The sequence below is a fragment of the Pleurodeles waltl genome, chromosome 2_2 (genome assembly GCF_031143425.1).
Source record: "Pleurodeles waltl isolate 20211129_DDA chromosome 2_2, aPleWal1.hap1.20221129, whole genome shotgun sequence".
NCBI lineage: Eukaryota > Metazoa > Chordata > Amphibia > Caudata > Salamandridae > Pleurodeles > Pleurodeles waltl.
Genome location: NC_090439.1, coordinates 944,149,961 through 944,169,768, shown reverse-complemented (window position 1 = coordinate 944,169,768; position 19,808 = coordinate 944,149,961). Strand labels below are relative to the sequence as shown.

At 43.2% G+C, this 19,808-nt stretch overlaps 1 protein-coding gene across 1 annotated transcript in view; it reads left to right on the top strand.

The window, feature by feature from the left end:
- CSMD3 (CUB and Sushi multiple domains 3) overlaps positions 1-19,808 on the top strand; it is a 2,682,374-nt gene that overhangs the window by 1,732,738 nt on the left and 929,828 nt on the right. Inside the window, exon 23 of the mRNA XM_069220640.1 lies at positions 2,072-2,228. Coding sequence (XP_069076741.1) covers positions 2,072-2,228 — 157 coding nt within the window. The remainder of the gene's footprint in view (positions 1-2,071; positions 2,229-19,808) is intronic.

Genomic DNA, 19,808 nt, shown 5'->3' with positions numbered 1-19,808 from the left:
TTTGAGAATGAGGTTCATCAGATATTTCTCACCTAGCAACTCGATGCTGCTGCAGTGTAACGTATTCCTTTACTGAACAAGAATATTAGTTTCTCAATTCATGTAAAGGGAGCAGCTTCATAGTGTGCGAAAGAGTGATAACCTATTGATGCAAAGAAGTGGGCTAGACTTTCTGTTTCCATGAGCAAAAGCCTTAATGCGAGTTAGATTGTAGAACCTGTACTTAAGGTAAATTATGTTGATGTTCACTGTGAGAAAAGATAGAATTATCTTGATGTAAGTCTCCATTTGTGAGAGCGGAGTTCATTATTGTTTGATCTCTTCTTCACCCATACAGCGAAATACAAACATATGCAAAGATGTACTTCAAACTAATGACACCAAAACAAAGATTACCATTTACCTACATCCAAGGGTGCATACTAATGTTTTGTGTGTGTTTAGTGGAGCCTGTCCTGTATGCGCCTCTATTTCTCTCTACAATGCACTGACCCAAATGTACACTTTCTAAAGCTTTGCTTGTGCAAAATGCAAAAAGAAACATTACTATGTTGTTGAATGCAAGTTTGTATTTCAAGTGTGAACTCCTCTATTTTGTATTCCACATGTAAATTAAATAAGATGGCCTTCTTCATGATTAGTCTTGTGTTCATTCTAAGTGCAATGGGAGATACTGATTGTACACAACAGGAGAGATTCCCACAAATACAATCAACAATCCTCTCATGTAAGGGAACTCCACCCACAACAAACTGCCAATGGTTTCACTCAGTTTCCTTTTCTGGGTTAGAAGAGGGTTTCAGTGTCTGGGTGTCAAGTATTGTGTTGTATCCTTTGTGGTCAGATGGGTAGGCCTTAGTGCATGGACAACATGGCCCTCAAGGGTGACACACATCCATGGTGGCCTGTGTAAATATTTCAGGGGTGAGCATTACCTTGAACGACCCTCAAAACTCAGAATGACTCACCCAAGATGATGCTAAACCTCATTTTTAAGAGATTTCCAGGGAAAATGCAGACCTAGACAAGGCAATTCAATATCATTTTTAAAACCAGCAATTGTGTAGTTCACCTTCTTTTCACTGGTCAGTGATAGCAGAACTCGCGTGTAAACTCAAGATCCTTTCACAGGGTGCAGCTATTTCTTGTGGCAGAATCAAATCAGCTGGTACTCCTGAAACTGGGGGATGTTTTCAGACCGATTCCAGACTAACTCAGTGGGTTTATAGCACCCTGCCTCTTTTTTTCTCAACTCTGGTGTCTACCCCATACTTTCAGAAGCAACCTGAAATGTACCACATTTTTCCAGACGTTCACTCAGAAATGTACTAGTTTTTGGTGTGTGCCATTTTGAATAACTCGATTTTTACCCCATCTCTTCATGTAGAGAATTTCATAGTTTCCTTTGTGTTTTGAATCCATTCATCCGTTTTCTTGTTTTACTACATGTTTATCTTTTTAAATCAAAGTCTACGGATCTTCTAATCCGAAAGAGCAGATGTTTGGTTGTGCTTTTACACATAGAACTTCACAATTGCTCAGTGGTTTGATTTACAGCCCTGACTTAGCTACCAACGATTAGTCAGGAAATGCTTAAAGTGGACTATGGGGCACAGATGGCATGTCAATTTCCTTAAAGCCACTAATGGGTACGCCTGGGCATGCTGTATGCTTATTGGTGTACTGATCATAGAGTGTTTGCTTGGCAAGCCTATCGCCGACAATCACGTTTTATTTCCGTTGTATCGTGTAGCTCTATCTTTGCAATAGCCTATGGTACATAGTGTGTCAACTCAAATTGTTTATTAGCCACAGACTAATTATTTTAGATGTTTTTTTTATGTTTATTTATGTGATTTATTATTTACGGCGGAGTCAAAGTAGCAATCAATAATAAAAGGCACTCGCCATCAGATTAGAAGACAGCGCATTTTATCTAAGCACGTGTCCATTCTGCTAGCATGCAAGTGCACGCCCTTCTGTTTCAAAGCAGGAAGCTTTTCAGAGCAGGAAGCTTCATTCTTGTAGTTACCACAGTGCACGTGACATCTTTGTCAATGTTTTTTTTCAGATTTATGATGGGAAAGATAACTCGGCTCACCTGATGGGAGCGTTTACAGCTTCGTCACTAAGGGGACTGACATTAAGCAGCACTTCAAACCACATTTGGCTGGAGTTCAACTCAGACTCGGAGGTGACAGACGAGGGCTTTCAACTTGTTTATACAAGTAAGTGTTCATGTAAATAGTACACTGAGTGTCACTTTACATAAATGTCACTGTAGTTAAAGCATATGAAGTTAGTCACTTTATTGCCTATCCTTCTCAGGAAAAAGATGTAGCCACATGCCAGACACAATGTTACAATCTGCTATGCTTGTAATGCATTCTGTGCACACCTCCATTGTTCTCTGCTCAGCCAGTGTGTGATGTCATTGAGTGTTGTGAGTGACTGGAGGAGTGTGACAGTTAGAGCTGGCTGAGCAGAAAAGCTTCTCCTGGTGTGGTTTCCTTATGAAGTAACTTGTAACTTATCCTGTAACCTTTTAAATAAATCTACAACCTCTACCCTACGTGAACCGGCTAACTGACTCCTACTTGCCAAGAAAGGAATCTTTGATTACAACACTGGCTATGATCTGGAGGTCGAACCTACATCTAAGGAAACTGATAAAACAAAGAAGTAAAGGAATGTAGAAGCCCAAGAAGAGGAAAGAAAAACAAGAGGAGAAAGTAGACACTCTGAACCCCCATAGTGTCCCTCCCATCAGACAGCATGCGGACTGAGTGGGTGGTCTACTAGCTAACTAGTGCCAATATGAAGTGCAGTTGGCTTGACATTACTGGAAGAAATACCGGTGGTAAGTGAACTGTCAGCTAGTTATTTGAACCACACAATGGGCCATAGTGCCACCACGACATTTAGCTTATTTGGAACTGTATTTCACTTTCAGTAAAGTGTGAAGACACAACAGGTGGTGAGTGAATTTACAGGATATTTGTACCTGTTGCTACCGTAATTAGCACTTAAAGTGCCACATTTAATAGTAACCCATGCTGTAACTGGTTAGGCACGAGCCCTTTGTGGTGGCTTAAATTTAATCCCGCGCACAAGACTGGAAATGCTGTTATTTAGCGTTCGAAAGATCATGGAATGCATTGCCAAGGGAAGTGAGATGAAGGGAGTTGGTGCCAAGGGAGTGGGTTAGTGCATCAAACGTGTTGCCAAGTGCTGAGTGCCGCCGGAGGAGGGCAGAGAGTCTCATTGGAGGCATGTGTTTTTGGAGGTGTGTGTCAAAGGTGTAAGCTCAACCAGGAAGCTTTCCCTGAGGACTTTTAACATAAACAACCATATGGCATGTGGAGAGCTGCATGTGACTGAAGAAGATGCTGTTCATGGCAGGAAGGCACCTACTAGGGGCTGATGGTGGGCCTAACTTCTGCAGGGAAGGCATCCTTGGAACAGCCGTACAGCGCGAGGAAAGCTGTGCTGATAACTGAAGTACCGTGGCAGGAAATCAATGTGAAGGCTTATAACGTAGCCTGCTAACTGATGCAGAAAGTGAGATAGGACTACCAGGCTGATACACTTTGGCTGTGAACAGTAAAGTAGAACTAATCCAGCAAGTGCTCAGTGGAGAAGGACATAGTGGAAGCCGCACCCAAGGAATAGCAGGGAACAGTTCAACTAGGAGTGTGCACACATGCCAGAGGTGTGCATCCTGGAGCCATTTTTGGAGACGCAAAGCAGCGCGTGGTCTCCTAACAAAGCAAATTGAATTTTGGGCATTTGATTTGTGCGACAACTGATCCTCACTTGGTATTTGGGTGTAATATATAATTTCAATTGGATCTACTGTCTGTGTTCTATGTTGTATATTCTGGTGAGATGTTGCTCATATTTGTGCTCCATGCAATTTATTGTGTCCTGCAAGGTATGCAGGTGGGGGGGGGGTGAATGTTTTTGAGCCCTGGTCCTACGAGTGTATGTAGGAGAGGATGAGTGCTTTAGTTCCCCGGTCCTGCGAGAGCATGCAGTATGGGGTGAACATCCCTTCAGCTTCAATAGTATGAGGTAGATGTTGAACGTGTAATACTAGTCATTTGCTAAATTCACAAGATGCCCTGTTGTTTTGGGATGATGTGGGTTTAAAGGGATCCGTTGATAAATTCACAAGATGCCCTGTTGGTTTGGGATAAGTGTGGGTTGAAAGAGACCTGTTGATAAACTCACAAGATGCCCTGGAGTTTTGAGATGAGTGTGGGTTGAAACAGACCTGTTGATAAATGCACAAGATGCTCTGTTGTTTGTGGTGACTGTGGGTTGAAAGAGACCCGTTGATAAAATTAACAAAATAGCCCATTTTTTAAAGTTCACAGGATACCCACCGTTTTGGGTTGAGCGTGGGTTGAAAGAGAACCATTTGTTAAACTCATGAGTTTCTCTGTTGTCACAAATTGGATGAGGTTTGAAAGATATCTACTGCAAATTTCTAGAATGAGGGTTGAAACACACCTTTGACTATTGCTATAGTGAGAACAGAAAGACACCCATTGTGTTATGCACAGTTTGCCCTGTTCTGCATTTAGTGAGGGTTTAAAGATACCCATTTGTGGTTTTGGATTTCCTTCAATTGTTTCTGCCTGGTTGAATAATAGGTGGTGTGTTATGGGTCCAGTGAGACTGGTACGTAGATGTGCTTTTGGTTTTGTATGGATGGAGGTGGATGCGACCACTGTATGAATAATTTTATAGGGTTGAATAATTTATAGTTTTTATTGAAGCAAGAGGCTCTTAGGTTTTCTTGTTGTGTTTTAAAATTTCCTATCTTACGTTTCCTGTTTGCCTTTTTATTATTTTCTAAAGGGAGGAGATGTGTTAATATCTGCTATGCTTGTAATGCATTATATGCACACCTCTATTGTTATCCTGGTGGGGTTTTCTTATCAAGTATCTTGTAACTTATCCTGTAACCTTTTAAATAAATCTGCAGCATCTTTTCCCCGTGAACTCCAACTTGCCAAGAAGGAATCCTTGATTACAGCACATAAGCTCTAAAGTCCATCACTAATTACAATAGAGAAGTGTGGGGCAAGTACCCATCTGAAATGCTTCAGCAATGGAAATGGCAGAGGTTCTGGCTATAGCAGCGTGATTGAGTTGCTCTCGTGTGGCATTTATTATGCCAAAATAAATAAAACGTTATCAAAATATTGCTCAGTTTTGACTGCTGCTCTGCTGTGATGCGATTTCCTTCGTTGTTAGGATTCTGAAAGATTGCCTGCGATGGCATATTAGTAGTATTTGTTGCCATGAATGATTGGCAGGAATGTTTTCCTCTGGCGGTATTTTGTTGCTGCCCTCAGTAATTTGACATTCGTTGGAAAATAAATTCATTTGCAATGCTAAAATATCCCAGATGCTTGCAAGTCTGTGCAAACAATTATTGTCCAGTTGTACATCATGAGCTGCATTATTGTGTCAGAGGAGAATGCAGTGTTCTTTTAGGTTTTGAAATGTGCGTGGAAGGACAGAATTACTGTTTGTAATACCTATGGCAAGGTGTGAGTGTATGTCAATGTTACTGTTTTCTCATGGCACCAGTGCCAATAGAAATCATTGTGCAGAAGCTACAGGTGGTGCCCACTGCACAGGGGCAAGCGTGTGCATTTGCCATATTGGGCGCACAATGTTTTGCTCACATGGTTTCACCCTCATGCATTGATTTGCCTTGTGATTTTCTTTCATCAAGGTATAGTGGATTGCTATATGGGTATACTGTGGCTTGTGAAGGTAGTTGGGTGCCATATTGATCCAAGACCAAAAGAGTAGGTGGAGGGTCTTCTGTTTTCATCTTACTAGGCATTTGTTTTATATAGCTTGCCATTAGGGCATCAGCGAGGGAATTTTCAGTCAGCCTTTTTATCTTTTTGCAGATTTTACAGTGACCTGCGTTGCTGTCAAACCTGGCTAACATTTTTCCTGTTCAAAATACATATTCCTATATTTTCTCAGTTTAATATGTAGGGGTCTGCATAATGTCTATCTCTAGAAATGACTATACAAGCTAAATATAGATTTGAAAGATACCTGTTATTGATAGCAACCTCAGCTGCAATTTTAAGATGTGTATGGATGCCTAAGGAGCATCCCTGTAAATTGGTCCCATTGGCTGTCCAATGAGAGAGGGGTCATAGGGGTGTTCTGTATCACCTCCGTATGCATCTTCTCCTTTCTCTTGAATTATTAAATAAAAACAGTAGTGTACTATCATCTCCACCACCTTTCTCTGGCTTTGCTTTAGTCTGTTTTTTAAATATTTGGAAACATAACTGGCATCCTGACATTTTAAATGCACCACCCTGCTTACCCACCACCTCTCTCCAGGTATTAGGCAACAGTACTGAGTCTCGTCCCACACACTCCCACTTCCCTCTTGAGGAGTGAAGAGCACATACTCTGCCGATGAGCTCATCTGTGAGTGCTGCTGTCAGCGCAGAAAGAATTCTTCTGTTCATAGTGGTTTGCAAGGATTCACTCAGCAGGAAGGAACAAACCGGAAACTGAAAGAGGCAAGCTTTGACTCTTTCAGCTTCTGCCTTGGAGACCCTTGAATCAACTTGGAGAAATTCTGGGATATATATATGTGTATATACCGTATTACAAGCTCCATTATATTCTATGGAATTTGTAAAATGGCGGGTGGGATATCCTTCATGTTTGTGACGGAGTTTCTCACCGGCCAAGGTCGTAATCATGCCCTTAGTGTATGAATGAGTCTGTGGATTTAAAAAAATATATATTATTTGCCAATATTCATGATTTCATCGCAATGTTGCATGGGGTCCACTCTAAAGCATCGCTACATATTCCCGAACATTGCGTTTGGTGAAGAAAATCATTTTAAGGTAATAATTTGACCGTTAAAGACCCCTATAATCACACCCATGGGGTCAGGGTACCTCCACTCTGACCCCTTATACCACTTTTTATTTTATTGTTCAGCCCCAGGGACTGTGTTCCATAACGTAAAATGGGAGCCACAACTTTCTGGTCAGATTGCGGCCAGTCAATCACAGCCTTTCTGTTAGTGATTGCATTTGTGAATACACTGTGATCAGCACTAGATATACAAATGTATTTCCCCTTTAATACCTCAAAAATACTTGATGGATTTACACCAAATTAAAAAAGCACAATCTTTGGAATGAAATCTAGCTTTCTGCCGCATTTGGTATAATTCCGTCCAGCGGTTAGGGCTGTAGTTGCTTTCAAAACTCCTGTGGAAATTAACATGAAAAATAAATTTTTATTTACTCCCCCTTTTTCTCAGCCTCTGCTTAATGGATCACCCTGAAACTTTCCATGCACAATCAGAATCACCAGCACACTTTTCTTTGGAAAAATTCATGAAGATCCATCAAACGATGCCAAAGGCATAGGCAAGTCAGAAAATGTGTTTCCTATGGAAAAATTGCCTTAACGTATAGCTCCCTACTGGTGACCACCTGTAGGTAATATATATATATATATATATATATATATATATATATATATATATACCCTCAGATGCAACAAATTGTTGCCCCTGATCATGATACAGCCCTGAATGGTTATCACAGGAAACCAGATATCTCCATAATGAGGCCACTAGTGCTGGAGCGTCCACAACGTTAAATAGCTAAGACCTATAAAGTAAAAGCAGGTTTCTAGAAGGAATCCCAGACTCACTCTTGCTAGATCTAGGTAATGGTCTACTCAAGGGAAAACCCATGCAGAGCATGAGCATCAAGAATGAATAAGAAATTAAAACAAGACAGTTCAAAAACCAATTTAGTTAAACTTGTTTATGTCCAAAATATGACACCACAATTAATCCAATATAATGAGCAAATGAAATGATGTCCAGAAAGTAAAATTGATCATTTCTTTGACATGTACTATCCAGTGCAATATAATCTTGCGTTTGACCTGTCAGCCTTAAGATGATCTTCCCTCAAACATTTTGCCTTTACCCTCCTGTTAATGCTGACATTCATTTTTGTTGCCTCTAGGACTGCTAATCAGGGCTGAAGTGTGTGTGGTCTTTCCTTTAAACATTGTAAAATTTGCCCAAACCTGATTGGCTATTTAATTTACATATAGGTTCCTTACAGAGAGGTGTACCATATGCCAATGGCCTTAAATTAAATGTTACTAGTGGGTCTGCAAGAGTTATTGTGCCACAGACTTAGGAAGCACCTTAAACTTGTCCCAGGTCTGCCATTGCAGCCTGAATGCAGTTTTAAACTGCCAGTTCGACTTTGAAATATAACCCCCTTGCCAGCCTTAAACTCCCCCTTTTATTGCATATTACTTAAGGTAGACCCTAAATAGCCCATATGGCTGGATTCATTGTAATTAAAAGTTTGAACATGTACTTATACATTTTGCATCTCCTGGTAGTGAAAAACTCATTACGTTATGTTTAATCTACTGTGAGGCCTACCTCTCTCATAGGATAACGTTGGACTGCCTTATTACATTTGATAAGTGCTAAATGTTTATTGGGAACAGGTAAATGTTCCATGGTTAGTGTCCGAGAAATTGTCATTAAAAATCCTCATTAATGGTGCAGTCATATTTTAAGTTAAATTTTTTAAAATGCCACTTCTAGAAAGTTGGCATGTTCCTGCGCTAGCTATTTAATGCATGGAGCCTGCTCCTGGGCCACATGAATGGGTTTAGTTGGCAGTTAGGCATTCTTTATTCCTCCCAGTCAGCCACACAATAGAGGGATTAGGAATGCCTGGACGGCCTTCACTGGAGGGTTAGGGGTGGAGCTGGGCACAGCCCCAATTGCAGCTGAGTAGGCTGTGTCCTGCCTTCATACAAAGGACATGTCACCACTTCATTGTTCATGCCCCCAGCTTGGAAATTAGGGGAAGCAGGAAACTTTAAACACTTCTAGGAGAATTCTCTAGAAACATCTCCAACTTCAAAGGAGGCACCAGTTATAAAAATAGGACCCTCAGACCTACTCTTCAGGTCACTTTCTGGACCAGCAGAATAACTCTGAGGGCTTCCTGCTGCTGTGGCATCTGTGTATTACACAGGCTGCTTTGCTACATCTGAAAGAACTGCTTTACTGTCTGCCTTGAACCCTCAGAGGCCTGCCCTGGTGCTTGAGCCCTGTTCCACTTCTTGAACCCAGGACTACCAGGGTGTTTCTAAGGGCTAGTTGTCTGGCCCCCTTAGGGACAGACAAGGCTCACACCATTTTGAACCCACACCTGGACCCGGCTTGAGTGAACCTTATCCCTTGAGCGGTGTCCCTATAGTCCTGGATCTTTGACTGTGATGATAAAGTTGCCTAGATAGGCAAAATCTAAAACATGGGACTTTGAAAATATTTTGGCTGAAAACAGCTCTTAGAACTGAGAGGAGACTGGGATCATCCTGCTTGTCTGTTCACCCTAGGTGTATTACCAGTCAGACTGACTTTGCCGCAGCTCCTGCTACGTTTTTCTCCACAGCAGCAAACCTTCTTCAGCAGTACTTCATCAAAGGGGTATCCAGCCTTTTGGAGCTCTGGTTGGCCCGGTTGGCCTGCAGCTTACAGCCCTCAGCCTCATGCCACTAGAGATTTTTTACTTCAAATAAAGAGACTAGGTGCAAAAGTAGAAACCTTCCCCGCAACATTGTCCAGTTGCTCCCCGACAACTCCTCCTCGGCCACTTCCTACAGCCTTGTCCTGCTTAACTTTCCCTTCTCAAGCACATTTTCGTCAACATTTCTTTAAAGTCCATAGTTAAGCACTAACCGGGCCTATCCACTTTTCGCACCCGACCCGCTCTCCATCGCAGTCAGTGATTTTACTTTGACACAGTCTTGCCTGGCTGGATGCCTGTGGTTGGCGCTTCGATCATTTAGGTGCTAATTTTTACCTTAATCCTTAAACTCTAAAAGTTCATAAATCTGGTTTAACTGATTGGATTCTTGTTTTGGTGTTCATTTTTGGGATTTCTCTTGTGTTGTATTTTTAGTTTATTACTGTTTGTGTGCTGCACACAAAATGTACACATTACCTCTGAGATAAGCCTGATTTTTGTTTTGCCAGGCTAATAGAGCATTAAGCACATGCTAATTTAATGACTTTTGTGGTTCACTCTGACAAGTATTGTGACTGTTGCGTGAGCAGGATTAACACCTCATTGAATTTACTACCCAATCTCTCACATCTTGGTCGTGTTTTTCCCCAGAAAGACCTTTACAGGACATTTTTGGCAATTAGTGTAGCAAAATTCCTCCATTGAGACTGATTTAAAGTAGTTCTTGTCTTCCAAAAACAATCTTACTAACTTGCAGCAAGTGTACACATTCAACAATAAGCGGTTAAAAGTAAATGTAACTGCTGGGATAATAAGGTCAAATGCCCCTCCTCCTAAGGAGGTGTTATGAGCACCAACCATGGATTTTCAGTGCTAAGATGGATCTTGAATTACTCTCCATAGGGCCAGAGACGAAGGTCAAGTTACAAGTTTGATTGTTTTCTTTCATCAAGTCAGCACAACACACCCTGTCTTGTGACCTTCCAGACCTTCCCCCAAAAGAAATTGTAAGTGGAGCAAGGCAGGAGGTATGGCCTCTCCTCAAACAGTACATATTTGTCAGCAAAGACTCCAGCAAAAGTCTAGCCCCTTCTAGTTGGTTGTTTTCCCCTTGGTAAAAGGAACCTTCTGAGCTTAGATACAAAGAAATGGACGATCTAATTTTTCAATCCTTCCTCAGACAGGGGTACTCCACCAATCTTCTTGTCTTCACTAAATTCAAACAGTGTTGTGCTGTTCAGCCAGGACAGCCTACATTACAGAATTATGCTGGTTGTTGGTAGTGATGTCTCAGTATTATTTGTGCTACCCACATGCTAGATTCACAACTCTACCCTCCCCTTCTTTATGATCAAAACTATTCAAGAATGCACATTTCTTTAAATGGTGAAAGAGATCATCCAACTTAATCAGCTTGGGGGATTTCTTAGGTCCACTCTTGTGAAAGCTGATTCTAGTCAGTAGCCTCTCTCTTTACTTAAAAGAAAAACCTCCTCCTCCAGATGATCACTGTGTAGAAGTATACCTTCCTGGGTGAAGGATGGTTAAATATATCTGGGGAAAGGCCTACATCAACAAAGTGCTTTTGCCACTTAGACTAACTTTGCAATGTGAGAGAGCATGTCAGGCAGCACGATGTACTTTTGGTCACAGATGCCCATTGTACCGTCTTCCCCTTCTCTTTTACAAACACCATTATCATTCATGCAAAACCCACTTTACGATTGTAACTCCTAATACTTGGATGCCAGTGCTCTTGGGTCAGAAAATGGCTGAATGAACACACTATATGAGGGTCATGTGTGGTTTACCGGTTTATACCTTGTTCATGTAGCAAAAATTGACAGCCTTTCTAGAAATTATATTTCTGATAATTGTAATAGAAATCAAAGCTTCCAATTAATTTACTACAAATTGGCCTAAGGCATTTAGCAGTTTTGTTAAAAGAAAACTGCCATCAGTCTGTGCATTATGCATCTTTGGGTTCTGTTGCTATTAAAAAAAGCAATTTTTGAATAACTTGTATGTTTCGTTGCTAAACATTACGAGACAGGCCTTATGAGTTTCAAGGTAGTCTTGATAGATGAGTAATCTAATGTTAGGGGGAAGCTAAAATGGTAAAGTAGGAGATGGTAGGACTCCATCTTGAACTGCATGGCAACAGATTTTTTTTTTAAATGCCCACATATGGATGGTTTAAAGCTACTTGCAACCCTCCTTTGATAGATAATATGTATGTGTAAGGAATGCTTGTTTTTGTATAGTCACCCCCAGATTTATGGACTGATGTTGTTGTTTTTTTGACTCCGAGATTGCACTGAGGCCTGCTAACCAGACCTCAGTGCCTGTGCTCTTACCTTAAAACCGGTATGTTGAGTTGGCTCATACCTAATTGACTAAACTAACTTGCCTGCAAGTCCATAGTAAATAGTGCCAAGGGTATGTAAGTCAGAGGGTCACCCCAGGGCCTGCAGCACTAGTTGTGCCACTCTCGGTGTGGCATGAGTAAAACCAGACTCCTGGCCCACCATTATAAGCTGGAGGAGCAGTTTGAGCTGCTGGCCACGACTTTGCCATTTAAAGTAATAGCAAAGCCAGCCTTACCCAACGTACATGTGCAAGTCACCCCTATGTCAGACCTATCGAGTCCTAAGGCAGGATGCAACATATTTCATGGCCAGAACATGTAATTTTTCATGCTCTGATTGTAAAATCATGAAACTGTCATTATTACTGTGGTAAAGGCTTGATCACCCTACCACCATCTCATCAGAACACAAACGCAACATCAAGAGACCACAAGAGGACTTGCATCTCCTTGAACTCTTCACAGAGATATTGCAGGCAATCCTGGCCACTAAAAACACCCTGGAATCTAATAATTATTTGGTCTCCTTGGATGTGGGACTGAACCTTGAAGACCACAGGAGATTGGTGAAGAGGGTAGGCATCACAGAAATATGCCTTAACTGCACTGGTCCTTATGGTGCAGGAGCGTCAGTCTCAACTACTGGGCAGGCAGGTGGATATAAAATCCTTGATATGGAAGGCAGGGGAGGCGAAGGATGCTCACAATTAAGCAATGTCTGCTTTCTGGTCTTCCCTGAGTGATCGGTGGGCCCGAGCATGGAACTTATCCTTGAACATTGGTTAGTGTCCACAGTGCTTTTTGGCAAGGTACCAGAATTCCTTTCAGCCCAGCATGTACACAGTCTGCTGAGGCACCTTCCTATGTTGGGAGCTCCACCACAACCGATAATAGAGGGACTACCTTCATTTAGGAACAAGGATTTAATTCTCCATTTTTTCAGATGAGCAGCCCCTGGCAATGTGAGGATCCCACACCATCAATACATACCTGGATTTCACCGCGAAGGTGCAGTAGCACTACATTTCCTATGCATCAGTTAAACAACAATTATGGAGTTTTGGACTGAAGTACGCACTCTACTTTCCGGCAAAAACTCAAATTAATTATACCTGCTTCTTCACAACTCCCAAGGATGCCTAGACTTAGCTGCATGCTAACGGCCTGGTGATACAGCCAGCAGCTGAACTGTGTACCGAGGAATGGTTGAGCCTGAGATTGAACCACCACTACTCCCGAATGCCATGATGCTGACCCACAACTGACCAAGCAACCAAGGAATGGGCACAAGCAGTAGTCGAGGTGATACATCAGAGCAATAGCCCATTTACGTTCTGAAACTAGACTGTGCCTCTGCTACTGGGACAAACACTAACAACACTGCAGAGTCTCCTGGTGAGGAATGCAATTTTCCAGGTCTGATGCTGCGCTTGGCGAATTTTCTGCTGTGACGGACTCTGGCTCTTCTGGTTGGTAAGCCCTATGCCTACATCTGTAAGCTGGGTGGGCACTATTGTGGCCGGGAGTGGGGTGTGAGGTTGGAGGTGGGCACCCAGAGTATCGTAATTGGCTCTGGGGCCAGCTGCCACAGAACACAGCCTTCCAAGCACACCAGATTTCCATACTGGACCCAAATTATCTGTTTAGATTACATATGATTGTAAATCATCTCTTGAATTTGTTTTGGCTGGGCATCAGGGAGGTACTCAGACATGGAGAAGAATGAGTGTAGTACTCAAGTTGTAAGTTTGCTGTTGGAGTTACACCTGCACAGTACCCTGGGCACTATGGGCAACATTATAGACATATGTACGGGGGTGGGAGAGGGATCCAGGATTGCTGGGCACACAAATGCCCAATGGATGCACCCACACAAGTTGCTGATGCCACAATATAATTAACTGACTTGGAATGTTAGGGGCATGGCTACTCCTACCAGGAGGTACTGAATCCATACCTAACTTAAGTTTTGCCATACACACAAATCTTCCCTGCAGGAGACATACATGACACCGATTTGCACAAACGCCATACAAAATGGAAAGATCAGATTTATGCATCAGCATACACGTGGGGCAAGCTGGTTTGGATAGCTCCATGGGGACCATTTGTGACAGAAACACACAGGGAGGACCCAGAGGGCAGGAATGTGTTCTTAGAGGGCCAATTAGATGACATGCACCTTGCATTGTTGGCTGTTTATGCTCTGAACGCTGACCACACTGCATTCCCGGGCCTGATACCTCTGGCTCTCCTCTGCTACACACACAATCCTACCATTTGTGGGGGGGGGTGTCAACTGCATCCTAGACATTGCTAGTGACCGATGTACCCCACTACTGGATGGAACGGGCTGTCATAGAACACCCCAATATTTCCAGGGCTAGCTGGCTAGTAACAGGGTTGTACAACATATGGCACCTCCAACATCTGAAGGATAGAAAGTTCTCTTTTTGTTTACCAGTCCTTCACCTCCACCCCAGACTAGACCTCTTCCTTTTAGATCATCATTAGGCCCCTTGATCCTTCACAATGAGTACTCTTGCACACGCTCAGACCACTGCCTACTGCACTCCTGGACGCACCCTTTAGTAGTACCCCAGCAACGCATCTCACCTAATACTTCACCTTGAATACAGGCTCAAACTACCTTAGGGACAGTGGAATGGGACATGCACAAAGTGTTTATGAGGTGCAGTGCATAGCTACCGTACATGGGGGGTTCAAGGGGCCCTGGAGTAGGAGCTCTTAACTTGGGAGCAGGAGCTGTGGCAGCTTGAGAATGAGCTACTGCTGCAAGCCACAAAGGCTGACTGATGCAGTTGCGAGGAGTCCATCTTGAAGTGGAGGCATGGTTGGGGAAGCTCGACTACACTCAGACCTTGCCCAACTCCATGAAAGGCCTGTCCGATTTGGGAGGACCGAGACTCTTGCCAATTGGAGAAAAACAAATGCGTGAGCGGGACATCTTCAGTGCTGAAGCAGACATAAATAATGCCTTTGCAGCCTATTATCTGGCCCGGTATGCAGAGGGTCTCTTAATGGATAGACTGCATGGTTTCTTACAAGGGTTTCCCGGCTCATTTACTTCAGTGGGCAGACTTGGATGAACTTCTTCAAGTTGATACATTTGGCAGTATCTCAAAAAGATCATAATAAAGCCCAGGCAAAAAAGGCCTCCATATACAGTACTATACTACCTTCAGTGCATTGTGTATCCTAAGCTTCTGGAGGTCAACAATGAGAAGTGGGAGAGGGGACGGCTCCCAGATTCACTCCGCAAGGCCCTGATTGTGATGCTTCAGAGGCCAGGATGGAATCCACAGGATTTTCATTCCTACTGACTGCTGTTGCTGCTGAACATAGACTACTAGATCCTACGGAAGGTTCTGGCGAATAGATTGCTTCCCATTATTGGTTCTTTAGTGCACTCTGATTGGAAAGGCTTTATCCTCAGACATAATATGTTTCTTAACATTTGCGGCCTTCTCTGTTTGTTGCGGGTCACCCCAGCTGGCACAGGGGTACAGGTGGTGACATTGCTTAATATATAAAAAGTATTTGATACCCTGGGGTCGGGGTTTTTATTTGCAACACTAGATGAGATGGATATTGTCCCAGGGTGGCTCCGAGACTTATATGAGTGACAGGTAGCGTAAGTCAAAACGAGGCAGCTGATTTCTGACAGCTTTGCTATACAACGGGGCACCGTGAGAAGGATGCCCTTTGTCACTGTTGATCTTCTCCCTTGCCATGGAGCCGCTGGCATGTAAGCTGCGATTGTAGACTCAACTGTGGGGATTGAGTAACATGACACCCATCACATGGTCTCCATATATGCCGATGATGCTCTTGTATATTTGTTCAACATCAGAGCCTCACTCACGGCTCAGATGAATATGCTAGATGAATTTGGGGCAGCGTCAGTCCTCAAGGTCAACTGGTCCAAGTCCTTCCTGTCCCCCCTTTGACTGATGCTGGAGCAAGATTGGGGGGTTGTCTCATTCTTGGCTCTTGGGTCAGTTTGATTCATTCAAGTATTTAGGTGTACATGCTTTCACTCGGACAGCGTTCTTATCGCTAGGAACATAGGTAGGGCACTGAGCTTTATCTGCCGATCCCTGCTTTTCTGGGCGCCACTCTCACCCGTGGGCCAGGCAGAGATTTCTAAGTTGTTCATCCTCCCAAGGTTGTTGACATTTTCTGTGGCCTTACCACTCACACTTGCTCCATGCTTTTTGCGGACTTAAGCTAATAGTGGAGCTGAAATGGACCATCGGCAGGTGCTGTGTGACACTCCCTAAGATCTACTATATGACAGCCCAGTTGCAGTGGTCTGTGCGGAGGCTGAGGTGCCTCTTGTTCGGCTTGGGCAGTGGAATGACACATCCTCAGAGGGTCACACATATATACCTGGTTCATTCCCCAGGCTACACCTTCCACACAATATGCACCAGATGCAGATCTTGTGACACTGTTGGCAGAAATATATACATGGTAATGCAGCCCACCCCCCATAATCAAGATTACTTTCAGTTTGGCACACAGCAGCTCTTCATGCAGTTCACTGGCATCACAATATACCAAGCAGGCAGGACGGACATGGGAATAGAACACATGGGAGAACTTTTAGGGGAAAGAACATTATTGTCCTTCCAGGAACTCATGGGCACCTACAACATCTCAGTGGGATATTTTCTGACATATAGTGCAGTGTACCTGCCGGTTACCATGTACAGGGGTGGAGTCCACACTGAAACACCAATGGCACTACCATTACTTAAGGCTTTAACCCATAGAGGTGCGCAAAAACTTATAATGGCCCTCTACACTGCTTTGCTAACCCACCATCACAGGCTGGACACTTGGGTCTGTGAACATTGGACGATGAACCACAGGACACAATTTACAGATAAACAGTGATCCCAAGCCCTGCAGCAGGTTAAAGGGGTCTCACACAACCCACACTTCTGACTTGCGCTTTACGCAGTTTAACTACCTGCACAACACATTGCCCCCATTTACTCAACTGCCCCCTCCATGTGCCCAAGGTGTGGGTCAACGGACACAGACTTCCTCCTCATAGTGTGGGAGTGCCCGATAATTAAGCAGGCTCAAAGGGAGATTGTAGAGGCCACCTCCATGCTGGGTGATGGTGTGGTTTTGGCCACACCGGAATCCTGTTTGTTGGGCATTAGGTCTAGAGACAAGGGGGATAAATACCTACATAGATTAATTAACCTGATGTTTGTATTGTTCACGCAACAGATCGCTATGTGCTGAAACTCACATGCGACCCCTGATCTGCAATGTTGGCTCGGCACTCTCTTAAAGTGGGCTCAGGCTGAATCAGATGTCATCGTAGAGGTCTGTAAACTTGGTGGTAGTGGGATTGGGGAGATGATTTAGGATATATACATTAGGAACCTGGAGACAAAGGATGACTTGCACCCCACGTAACCACCTGGTGCACACCTCCTTTTAATGCTTCCCTGTGGTTCACATAGAGTCCTGATAATGCTGTGATGGTGGGCTCTGAGGCACACCCTGCTGGGGACAACAATTATATCCATAGCACCTTATGGTTATATGTCGTGATTTGTGTTTTACTTATATTACTGACATTGAATGTGTGGCAACATATACATCTATATCTCCACTGTGTTTGCTCCTGGTCCCAGGTTGGGTTCTGGACTGTCTGTTGATATTGTTTCATGTTGTAAAACCAAAAAAAGAGATGGAAAAGGGTCAGAGAAGCCAACCTCTTGAAGCCTTATTTACAGAAAGGCCTGAAAAGAAAGGTTCCTTCATAAAAAACAAACAGCTTCCCAAATGGCAGTTGGTAATCCCTCTCTTCCCAGGGAACTGTGACTGGTGTCACTCAAAAGAGTGGCAGCAACATTTGCGGTGTTTGAATATAGCAGCCAAAGAGGTGGCTGACTCCCTGTCCACCTGCCATTTGTGAAGCCAGTTCACAGCCAAGGAGCACATGATGAGGAAGCAGGCTTCTAGGTTTGTTAGAGCACTGCATCCATTTTAAAAGCAAACCTATTGGGCCCCTCTAGCCTGCATACAAAATAGAAAGAGCAGAGTTTGCAAATCAATTGTTGCACAAGCCACATGTCCCAAGGCCAACACTAAGAAAAACTGCAAACTTTCTTGTAGCTCTTCATCAATGTTCTAAAATGCTATTTACACCTAACCTACCCTTGCTGGAATATGAAGGTGGGATGCAAGCTTTAAACTTGGTGGAAAGCTGTAGGAAGAGTGAAAGTTTGTCTATGAACATTAGAGGAAAAATTCAGACCGGTACAGGCCACTATGTTTAGTAGTGTATCATTTTTATCTTCAACATCTTCATTGTGAAGTTGGATGCCATAATTGCAAAGCAACCAGTGATAGCACAAAGCTGTACACCTGCAAGTATGTAGGAAAAGTAGTGCTTCTTTTTTAAATTCAAGAAAGGTTTTATTGGGGTTTTGCCTGAGTGAAGTAATGATACACTAAAGATATATAGAGGAATGAACAACAAGGTCCAGATGGGATAAAATATAGGGTAATTCAGGTCAATGCTATTGTATATGATGTATGGGAGCTGTTTGTGCTGCATATGGTGTACATAGTTGTATTCAATAGATTGTGGAGATATGCGTTTTTAATGAAGTATGTACGGAATATTACAAGGGGCTGGCTAGAAGGAGGCTATTCAAAGAAGGTTACCCCTGCTGATCGTATAATTTATGATAGGAAGAAAGAAAGTGAAAGGGTAAAGGATAGAGAGAGGATAGGCCAGATGGGGGTAAGTAGGAGGTGAAGGAAGGGATGATTAGGGCCAGTGGAGTGACCGGGAGGAGAGGGGGTGTGGCTATGAAATGGGTGGGGGGCAACGGGTGAGGGTTTAGCATAACCTATGGGTGTGTAGTCTGATTAAAAGTGTCTAACTTGGATGAAATGTGCTCAAGGAGTTGTCCGCTCCTCTGTTGAACTGTACCCATTCCCACCAGGTGTGTGGGCATGGTCTGGAGAGGTCTTTCCATTTGGAAAAGATGACTTTGAGACCGGTTGATACCAGAATATCCCAAAGAAGGTGGTCTTCGCTACCTAATTTATAGTACATGTCAGGGGGAAGGATACCTAGTGAAATAGAGGCTAGAGTTGGTGTCCATGTCAGTTTCAGAATGTGCGATATGGTTTTGCTTGTTAAAGCCCAGAATATTTTAGGCTAGGTACAATCTAGTGGCATGTCTGCACAGGCTCATGTTCCTTTCTTGCAGCTCCAGCATGTGTCGTAATTGCGGCGGTCCAGTTTAAACAGTTTAGCCGGGGTCTAGTGAGTCATATGCACCAGCCAGTATCTACTCTGAGCTTCTAAGGCAGGTGTGATTTTGTTAATGGTAAGGTTAGCCCTGATATGGGGCTAGTTCAATAGGATGGCTGTTGGTTTGTTAGTGTAATAAAGGAGTACTTCCCATTTGTGTTGTATTGGTTTCGTTAGTGCTGAGCTGGTGGGTGATAGGAGGGAGTAAAGTTTAGTGGCTAAGTGGCCCCCTTTGGAAAATGAACAGGACGTAGTGGGTGGGTCAGCAAGTCCTGGGGTATTATGCCTAGTGATAATAACTCTAATTTTTTTTAATTGATAAATGTCTAGGTCAGTTAAGTCAAACTTAGCCTTGATTTGAGGGAAGGGCATAGGATTACGAAGGGGTTCTAAGTCTCCTATTTATAGTATGTACCTACATGCCCAGTTCTCATTTTATTTGGGAGTTTGTTGTCAATTTTACGGAGAGCTTGTGCTGTACATGTGAGTATGCCTGTAGAGTGCGCCGCTATTTTTTTCTTAATAGTGATAA